The 10,907-nt window shown below is 47.6% G+C and overlaps 1 protein-coding gene across 1 annotated transcript; it reads left to right on the top strand.

Moving 5' to 3' along the window:
* The first annotated feature begins 1,024 nt into the window (after nucleotides 1-1,024).
* On the top strand, nucleotides 1,025-1,875 carry TREX2 (three prime repair exonuclease 2). Its single transcript, XM_081277961.1, has one exon. The coding sequence runs from the start codon at nucleotides 1,033-1,035 to the stop codon at nucleotides 1,741-1,743; it is 711 nt and encodes a 236-aa protein (XP_081134087.1). The 5' UTR covers nucleotides 1,025-1,032; the 3' UTR covers nucleotides 1,744-1,875.
* The last annotated feature ends 9,032 nt before the right edge of the window (nucleotides 1,876-10,907 follow it).

Here is a 10,907-nt window from a genome sequence, read left to right as displayed (position 1 = left end):
CGGACCTGATAGCTGCAGCCTGACCCTCATCAGACTCATAGGCAGGACTAAGTAGAGGGCACAGCCTCCTGCCCCGCTCCAGCTTCCTTGTACCTGTGAGGACATGTTTCTGCAGCCTATGGCAGCATTCTTAACTCACCGGAAGCCTGCGTGTGGCCAGAGCCTGCTTCCCAATCTGTAAACATGGGGCGTGTTTCCCAGTGGTGGTGAGCTTGAGAGGGGGTGGCAAGCGAGCCGGCCACACAAGTCCTGTGGCCTCAGGCCTCCTGGTTGCCCAACAAGCTGCTGGGGGCGGGCCACAGCTACTGATTAAAGGCTGCCTCGAGCAGCCTGTGTGGAGACAGGTGTCCCGTCCTGCAGCCTAGGAAGCCGGCCAGCGCCTGCCCCAGGTAAGCCAGTGTGGTGGGGTTGGCGAGGACTGCCTCTGGGAGCCAGGAGGCAGGCAGAGGCCTGTTTAGAGCTAATATTGGAGGAGGAAGGCTAGGACCACTGTGTGGGCTTTCTTGGGTGTCTTCTCCCAGTCTTGGTATCTACGAAGTGGCCAAAGTGCCATTCCTGGGCTATATCTGCCTCCCAATGTCCCTGAAGGGAACTGCGGCTAGACAATGGCCTGGCAGCAAAAGGCAGAGGGAGGGCTTGGGACTAGGATCTGGGCTCTGTAGGCCTTCCCTTTCCTCTGTTAGGTGGTAGGAAGTGTGGCTGGCTAGGGAGAGATGTGAGGGATAAAGGGGGATGGGTCCCTAGCAGGCCCCTTCCTGGATAGAAGTTAACAGGTCCTGATCACTGGGTCCCAGCCCTGTAGAGGCCCATTCAAAGTCTCCTTGGATGTAGGCTTTAGATATCACTTCTAGAGCCAAACCTCTGTGAACTGGAGTGGGGGTAGCAAGGAAGTGAAACCTAATGGGGTCAGAACTTTGACCAGAGAGATGGCTGTGGGTAACAGGGCCCAGGTGTCCCCATCTCTTTAGCATTCAGATTTATGCCTCTTACTCTGGCAGCTCTAGGCCTCACTGCCCCTGTGAAAACATCACCATGTCTGAGCCAACCCGGGCTGAGACCTTTGTCTTCTTGGACCTGGAAGCCACTGGGCTCCCCAATGTGGATCCAGAGATCGCTGAGATATCCCTCTTCGCTGTTCACCGTTCCTCCCTGGAGAACCCTGAGCGTGATGAGTCTGGCACCCCCATGCTGCCCCGTATCCTGGACAAGCTCACATTGTGCATGTGTCCAGAGCGCCCCTTCACTGCAAAGGCCAGCGAGATTACGGGCCTGAGCAGTGAGGGCCTGGCGCAGTGCCGGAAGGCTGGCTTTGATGGTGCTGTGGTGCGGACGCTGCAGGCCTTCCTGAGCCGCCAGGAGGGCCCTATTTGCCTTGTGGCCCACAATGGGTTTGACTACGACTTCCCTCTGCTCTGTACAGAGCTTCAACGCCTAGGTGCTCACCTACCCCGGGACACTGTCTGCCTGGATACACTGCCAGCATTGCGGGGCCTGGACCGTGCCCACAGCCACAGCACCCGGGCTCAAGGCCGCAAGGGGTACAGCTTGGGCAGCCTCTTCCACCGCTATTTCAATGCTGAGCCAAATGCAGCCCACTCAGCTGAGGGCGATGTACACACCCTGCTCCTCATCTTCCTGCATCGTGCTGCTGAGCTACTCGCCTGGGCAGATGAGCAGGCCCGCAGTTGGGCCCACATTGAGCCCATGTACACACCCCCTGATGGCCCAAGCATTGAGGCCTGATTCTACCTCACCAGTTCATCCAGGCTCTGTGGCCTGGAGCTGGTCCTCACCAGGGAGATTTGCTGCCCCTTATCCTAGTTCTTAGCTGGGTGACCCCAGGCCTGGTTGACCATAGAGCCCAAGAGCCTTTAAGCCCACCTCTAGGCCTATACACCCTCTTGGTGGCCTGCACGCTCTTGCCGTTGGCAGCTTTGGGGATTCCATTCTTCCCCTGTTTCTCAATAAACATCACTAACTACTTACCTGCTGACTTACTGGCCAGACCTTGAGGCCAGGCTCCCTGCCTAGGCCTCCCATCATCCTGTCTAGAGGGCAGGCAGGGAGCTGTGCCTGCCAGAGAAGAGCCCCCAGCTTGCCCCACTGTGGTCTGTCCCTGTGGGGATGTCAGAATCCATGCGCTACTGACCCTGAGCCACTGGCTGCCTTCCTGGCTTGTCTTAATGTCACCTTGAGTATGCCTCTCTGTATTGTTGCCCCGGAGGTCTAAGAAATGAACGAACAGGGTCTTGGGTTGAGCAGCTTCAATATGTGCCAGGAAGGGAGATGGAAGGGGGATCTGAGCCTAGAGAATTGGCACCTATCAGGATGCAAAGCCCAGTCCAGCACTCACTGGGAGAAGGGAGGTGCCTCCTATCCACATGCAGGCATAGTACATGTACATGCTGCGCCACAGGAAGTCCACGGAAGCATGCGGGAAAGGGGTGCACAGAGGAGGTTATGTTGTAAAACTGACCTGAGGCATGGAAGAGGGGTAGGTAGCCAGCACAGGGGGCACTACCTAGAAAGGAACATATCCTGGGCCCCACTTCTAGAGGCGCAGCCCTAGGAAGGCTAGGAGGGCACCTCACTAGCCAACTCAGCTGGGCTTTGGGTTGCTGGTTAATCTGTCTCTGGAGCCCCACCCTGAGGCACTCCCATCTTGCAAGGAGGTGGACAAGGAGAGACCTGTCACCCAAACGCTGGGATAGGTAAGAAGGGGTGGAGTGGCCACATCTAAGAGTGACTCTCACAAGCAAAGCCTCCAGCCTTGAGCCAGCCAGGCCCGTTTGGGGAACCCTAAGTAGGTCAAAAAGTCTAGGACTTCTGCAGTATGCAAGGTGGCAGGATGATAAGGACAGAACAGAGGCAGCAGCCACACCAGATGGTCCTCATGGCCTGGCTGGAACTGAGCCTGATGGTAAGGGTGAGCTACAGATGGTTGTAGGCAGGAGAGGGCAGGATCTGATTTATGTGTAGTTTTCAGTATCTCTCAGGCTGCTATGTGGAGAATGAAACTAGAGTAGGTATGGGGAGGGTGACAGTAAATAAGAGACAGAGAAGTAGAAGGGTTAGGGATGTGGAAGGAGAGTCATCAGTCTGGTTAGGGACAAAATGGTGGGGACAGGGGAGGGATGTAGTAAGGGGAAGCCCTGCAGTGGCTAGTTTGGGAGTGGGCTCAGTAACCGGGTCTTGTCACAGCCAAGCTTTCTGATCAGAGCTGTGCCTGAGGGAGTGTTGCAAAGCCAGGGCTGGGCGGGCGGGGCCAGGCCTCAGAGAAGCTGAAGGAGTAGGGGGTACAGGGTCTCCCAGAACTGCCGACCAGACAGTTTGTCCCTTTTATCTGTTGGCTGGGCTCCAAGTGGGTAGCCTGAACCAGCAGGTGGTGCCCTTGGAATGCTGGCCTTACTGCTGACTCAGTCAGAGGGCGCTCAATGCCAGGTCGTGCAGAGAGAAAGACTGCCCAATCTGTGTCAATGTTGCCTCTGCAGGGTGGTCTCCAGTTTGTGTCCTCCCATCCCTCCAGGACCAAGGAGCCTGTCTCTCACCATTCTGGGCTCCCTTGACCTCATGGTGTCCTGGCCTCAGGCACCCTCCCTGAGTTGGTGCTCACCCTGACCAGCCAGGACAAGCGTTGTGCTTCCATGTAGTGTAGACAGGCTGTGACCTGCCTCCTGCTGTTTCAAAGCAGTGTTGTGCTGATAAATGTGTAGCAACTGGCTATCCAGGAAAGGACCCGGAAGCATTTGTATTTATATTTGTATGTTTGTGCCTGAGCTGTGACAGCATCTGATGAACAAATGTAGTTCCCACATAAATGTTGGCTGAGATTCTCATTTATCTTAAGGTGAAGGTAAAACAACGAGGCAGTATGTTGGAGCATCCTTACTCATGGTGATCATAATGTCATGGTCACAGACAAGACATTCTTCAGTTTGATCTGTATTATTATCATTTTCCCCATCATTTGCTAAGTCTAGGCAATTTAAAAAAGCAGAAATAAATTGCTGAAGGTGGACTTGGCAAGAGATTTTACATAACATGCTAGACCTTCCATTTCCACCATGCAGATCTTCTAGATGAACAGCAACACATAGAAAAACATGGTCAAATAAGATGTGATGGTGGGCTGGGGTTGTGGCTCAGTGACAGACCACTTGCTTGCACATGTGAGGCACTGGGTTTGATCCTCAGCACCACATAAAAATAAATAAACAAAATAAGGATATTGTGCTCATGTATAACTAAAAAATATTTTCAAAAAGATGTGGTTGGTTTTGAGTATCATCTTTCTTTTTAATAAATGGAAGGTGTTCTCGCTACATACAACAGTTTGGATGAGTCTCAGAGCAATATGTTGAGTGAAAGGAGCTGTGGTGTGTCCTAAGAGCCAACTCCAGAGCTCCAGCTTGTCCCTGGCCTACCACCTGCCCCTTGCCAAGCTGCATTATTGATTGACATGAGACCATGGGGGATATCTGCCCATGGGGGACATCGCTGTGATAACAAGAGCATACCTGGGGAACATTTGACACAAGCCAGTCGAAAACAGAATTATCCACACAGAGAGACAAACACTAAAATTAAAAGGCCATAAGCATTTCTAGCTTGTCTGTACAGGAGACAGTCACAAGAACAGTCATAGCTCTTAGTTATAGAGGCTGGAAGTTCAAGACCAAGGTAATAGCAGGCTCAGTATCTGTTGACAGCTCCTTTCCTCATGGATAGTACCTTCTTGTTGAGTCCTCATGTGATGGAAGGGACTAGCTCACTCTGTGGGGTCTCTTGTATGGGCACTAATCGCATTCATGGGACTCTGCCGTTATGATCTACTCACCTTCCAAAGGCTGCATCTTATAATATATAACCTTGGTGATTAGATTTTAAAATATGAATAGGGGGCACACTCAGACCATAACACACAAAGATACACAGACACACACAAGTTTCCATTTTCCCCCATGTATACACACCTCTAAACCTCCACGTACTCCCACAACCCATTCACGCACATACACACATACATGCCCCTCATTCCCACATATTCACTTATGATTTTGTATAAATGGCATTTTACTAGATGCTGCTTTTTAAAAAAATCATAAAAGCCTTTGTTGTTCGAGTTTTTCTTCTTGTTGCAGCACTGGTCATTGACCCCAGGGGCACTTTACTACTCAGCTACATCCTCAGCCCTTTTTTAGAATTTCAAAACAGGGGTTTGCTAAGCTGCTGAGATTAGCTTTGAACTTGCTATCCTCCTGCCTCAGTCCCCTGAGCTGCTGGGATTATAGGCATGTGCCACCACACCTGGCATTATTATTTTTGTTTGTTTTTGAGGCAGGGTCTCACCATGTTGCTTATCTTGCCCAGGCTGGCTTACACCTCTTTATTTTCCTGACTTGGTCTCCCAAGTCACTGAGATTACAGATATTTGCCATTATGCCTGGAATTTTTAATGATTTTCTAGTTGATTTCCTCTAGGTTTTCAAATGTATTGCCATCATTCTATTCTTTTGTTTTAAGTAGAAATTTTAAAGCAAGTGAGCAGAAATTTTATTAAAAAGTAAGAGAAAGATTCAGAACTCCTGGTGTAGCATGCCTGGGAAGAGGGAGAGTGTCCCATGACTCTTCTTCAGTATCTGTACTTATGTCTCCTTTCCATTGCTGGTCATGTGTTCATGTGTGGTTATTTTTTTACTTAACAAGGATCGTAAGAGATTCATACATTTTATTTTTTAATATTTTTATTTTTAGGTGTAGATGGACACAACATCATGCCTTTATTTTTATGTGGTGCTGAGGATTGAACCCGTGTCCCTCCCGTGCTAGGTGAGCGTTCTACCACTGAGCCACAATCCCAGACCTCTATAGGTTCTTTTTTTTTTTTTAAGAGAGTGAGAGAGGAGAGAGAGAGAGAGAGAGAGAGAGAGAGAGAGAGAGAGAGAGAGAGAGAAAATTCTCAATATTTATTTTTTAGTTCTCGGCGGACACAACATCTTTGTTGGTATGTGGTGCTGAGGATCGAACCCGGGCCGCACACATGCCAGGCCAGCGCGCTACCGCTTGAGCCACACCCCCAGCCCGAGATTCATACATTTTAAAGAAGAAAACAGTATTTTTTTTGGTACTAGGGATTGATCCCAAGGGATGGATCTTAACCACTGAGCCATATCCCCAGCCCCATTTTGTAGTTTATTTAGAGAGAGGGTCTCACTGAGTTGCTTAGGGCCTCACTGAGTTGCTGAGGCTGGCTTTGAACTTGTGATCCTCCTGCCTCAGCCTCCCATGCTGCTGGGATTACAGACATGTTCCACCATGCCTGACAGAAAACAGGATTTTGAATTCTTTCTCCTTTTTAAATTATCTGCTTCATTAACTTCAGCTTTTATTTTGATTAATTCCAACAATAAATTTTCTTTGGTTTAGTTTTTGCTCTTTCTTCCAGTTTCCTGAGATGAAGACTAACCACCTTTGTCATCCCCCTTCTTGAAAGACTAAGGCATGCAAAGGCTGCAATTGTGCACCTAACTATGTCCCATTAAACATGCTTCTTTGCTTTGCTTTAGAGCTAGTTCGTGATTTCGCCTTTCATTTCCTTCCCAATCTAATGCTTGTTTAGTAGAATTTATCTTAATTTTGGAGTAGTGAAGATTTTGCAGTCATCTTTTATTGTGTATTTTAGTTGGATAAGATGTGAGAATGTGTTGCTTAAAATATCATCTTTTTGTCTGGGTGCAGTGGGCATGCTTGTAATCCCAGGGGTTTAGGAGGCTGAGGCAGGAGGATCACAATTTTTAAGGCAAGATCCAGTAATTTAGTGAGACCCTGTCTCAAAATAAAAAATCAAAAAGGGCTGGGGGATGTAGTTTAGAGGTAGAGTGTCCTTGAGTTTGACCCGTGATACCCCAAAAAGAAAAATCATGACTGAATGTTATTTGGGGACTGTGTGAGTTTTCTAGGGCTGCCATAGCAAAGCATAATAAACTGGGGGACTAAAATAATTGAAATGTATTATTTCACAGTTCTGGAAGCTGGAAGTACAAGATCAAGGTATCATCAGGGTGGGTTCCTTCTGCGGGCCCTGAAAAGTCTGTGCCATACCCCTTCCCTAGCTTCTGGTATTTGCTAGCAATCTTTTCCATTTCTTGGCTTGTTGGTGCACAATTCTGATCTCTGCTTTCTTCTTCGCATGGTCTTCTCCCTGCCTGCATTCTCTGTGCCCAAATCCCCCCTTTGTATAAGGACACAGTCACCATGGATAAGGGCCTAACCTAATAACCTCATCTTAACTTGACGACCTTTATAAGAACTTTATCTCCAATGAGGTCACATTCTCAGGTACTAGGGTTAGGACTCCAACATATTTTAGGGGATGAGGTGACCCATAAAATTGGCGAAAATAATGAATACTTTAAAAAAATGTGTCACAGACTCTGAAAATTTGCGTCTCCTTAAGGCACATGGGGTTTCTATATATTTCTAAAAGCTAGTTTGACAATCATACTACTATTTAATTTCTTTACTGTTTTATTGTTTTTTAAAATCAATTACATCTGTCTAATTCTATGACAATATAGGAAAATATTCCATTTTAATTTCCTTTCACTGAGGTCTTCCTTCTGGTCCAGTAGTTTTTCTTTGCACATGTGCAGCTGCTGCTTTTGTGACTGGTTAGTCTGATTCTCATAGTGCCTGTGTGTCTATCTATCCATCTATGGAGAAACCTTAAGGCTTTGGCTCTTGTGATGTGGAGGCTTCAGGGCAGACTGGGAACTGAGGGAAGAACTGCAGTTTGAGTCCAAAGGTCACCTTTCTATTCAGGTGATCTTAGTCTTTCTTCCTTAAGGCCTTCAGGTGATTCAGATGAGGCTGCCCCACATTGTGAACAGAAAATCTGCTTTACTGAATGTACTGGTTTAAATGTTTAATCTCATATGAGCAATATTTTAGCATATTCAGACTGGTGTTCGACCAAAATCTGGGTACCCTTGATACAAGAGTCAAACTGATACCTGAGCCAGCCTCACAGTGACTATTGTATAGTTATTCTCTGATCTTTTCTTAATGCATAAGGTCCCAAGTCTGGATTTAGGCTTCCCAGAATATTCTGCCAGCCCCTCTGTTGTCACTTTATAGAATGAACCATACAGTTTACAAGAATGACCTCCTCTTACCGCTTACCCTGGAGATCTCTGTGGTTTCAAGGGTTATTTGATCTGGTGGCTTTGCTTCTAGAAGTAGTTTCTCAATCCTCACTTTCCTTTCCCTGCCAGGTGAGTGGTATTGGGCTAGGATTAGGGCCCATGGGCTACTGACCTTTCCTCAGCTTCCAGTTGCCAGAGTTGCCCAGGGAAGCCAGCCTACTCTCATCCTGTGGTGGGTTCCTTCTGTTTGGAGGCTTCTAAGATATTCCCATGTCCTGGGAGCTCAGGAATGTTTGCCAGGCAATGCCTAGGTCTGTGGCAATTAGAATGGGAGCCTAAAGTCCCTCTGATGTGCAGACAAGGAGCCTTTGACTTCTCAAAGATATTTCTTTAATCATTTGTGAAAGCACATGGCACACAAATGTCAGAGATGGGAAGCAGGGAGCAGACCTTGGATCAGCAAGCTCTTTTTTATTCAGTGGTGGAGTCAATTGGTGGAACACCTGACATGGCTAAGTTTTGAGGTGAAAAATGGCTGCTGGCCACCACGAGGGTCCGGGTTTTATATACAGACTTAGCAGAGCCAGGCCATGAGAGGAGTTAATTACTTTTGGCGGGCCCTTTTGGTGGGCAGGGGGTAGGGCCAGGTCATGGGAGGAGTTTTGGTGGCAGGATTATTTAGGGTGGGGTGGGAGGACAGGTAGGTAATGATATCCTTCAGCTTGTTCAGTTTTCCCTCTGACCTTGCTCCTTACTTCAAGCCTCCTGATCAACATTCTCCCACTTTCCATCTTTTGATTCCTAATTGTCCTCAGGATATAGCCCTAGTCCCTGGGGTCCTGTAATAGCAGCAACCCCTTAAGTGAGTGTCCTTGTTACTGACAATTGCCACAGTCCCTAGCCTTCTAGGTTGCCAGTCTCCTCCCATGGCAGTAGCCACAAGGTCTCTGCTTGCCAAAGGGTGGCTGTGCTGTTCCTGGATGCCCCCATGGCCCTGGGTAGCTGGGGTAATGGGCCTGCACTCAGCTCCTCCCACCCTGACCCTGATACCAAACTTGAGGAAGACCCTGCCAACCCAAACTCCTCCACAAATGTAGAAAATAAGGCAAACAGTAAACCAAATGGGGATGATGACAGGCACTCCAGTCCTCTACTGACATTGCAGAGGTCATGAAAGGAATCTCACCCTGTAGCCAGGCAGATAGCATCTCAAGATAACTCCCATGCCATTGAGATTATAGGTTTATGAAAAACTCTGAAAAGGGGAGAGGAAAGAGTTCTTCCAACAGGGAACCCACGGATTTTGAATGACCCTGCTTTCATGCTGAGTAAGGTGGGTACCCAGCCTAGCCATGCCCCCTCCTCTCCATTTGGCTGTGTAGTCGCCCAGGCCAGGTAAGGGATGAGCTCCTGCTGAAGGGTTCCTGGTGGCCATCCTAGGCACTTGTCTGTCTGTGGGCTTCCCTCTGTAGGTGCATGTGTATCCCACAGTCTGCCTGATTCTCCGCTGCTGAGGGGTGACCTCCATGCACACTCAACCCCAAGAGTTGGGCTGGAGAAAGAACTCAGTCTCCCTTCCCCAGTAGGCTTGGCCCTGCCGAGTTCTACCCTGTATCACTGCCCTGAACCTCAGCATCAACCAGGGCTCCTGGAAAGAGTGCTCAGCAGCCCTGCTGCAGGTGTCCTTGTTCCTGAGCATCTTTAGAAATGCTTGGCCTTTAGGGCTTCTTAACCTCAGTGAAGGGCTTCTTAACCTCAGTTAAGTGCTGTCTATCACCTGAAGTGATTATTTTGACAACCAGATGAACACGTCTGACCACTCATTCAATTTCTACCCATTGCCACATACTGGCTCCTGACCTCCCAGGATTTACATGCAAAGAGTCAAAGGCCCATAGGTAGAAATGGAGGAATCAGTGGGGCTGTACTCCCTCAAAATGCTCTAGGGAAGGATCCTTCCCTGCCTTTTCCAGCTTCTCATGGTCCCACAGGTTTTTATTGGTTATGCCCACATCACTCCAATCCCTGTCCTCACTTGGCTGTCTTTTCCTTATGTGACTATGTCTACACATGACATTTGCTTTTCCATTCCGTTCCCATAAGCACAGGATATAACCAAGATACCTTGGACCCCAGTGTTCCATCTTCTATAAAACTAAACTACTCTTATTCCCCTCAACCATGCTTTCTTCTTCCCTCCTCTATCTTTCTCCCTCCACCCTTTTTGTGCCTGCCTGACTTGATTTTCCTCTACCTCCTCATACCTTGTTTCCACTCAACTAGCTAAAGTGTGAAAAAGCACATCCTATTATTAAGTGTAGAATATTTTTACTGAAAAAAACCCCAAAATTAATTTGATTATTTGTTTCGATTTGATTTTGTTTTTCTGTCAAAAGACTTTGCTAGAAAAAAAATTTTTTTTCAATCTTGGAATAATTATAAATTCTTGGAATTATCAATATGGGATACATGGCTCTGTTTTGTATTTATGGTCAAGGCCACTATCAAATCTGGGCTGGGCTAAATAAAAACACAATAAGAACAAATGATTATTCCTGATTCTGAGTCTAGGCAACATATATATCATATTCATCCTCAACTCAACAGTTAAATGTTCAGTTCTGTGTCCACTGAGTGAATAGATACCTAAATGAGAATGTAAGGTTACTAAGGATGGTTGAAAAAAAAAATAACCCCAGTATCAGTAATCACATTGTCAGAGAAGGCCTGGATACTGAAACTACAACCTAATGCTGAGAGGAA

The sequence above is a fragment of the Spermophilus citellus genome (genome assembly GCF_964194105.1).
Source record: "Spermophilus citellus genome assembly, chromosome: X".
NCBI lineage: Eukaryota > Metazoa > Chordata > Mammalia > Rodentia > Sciuridae > Spermophilus > Spermophilus citellus.
This window is presented reverse-complemented; position numbering and strand designations above follow the sequence as displayed.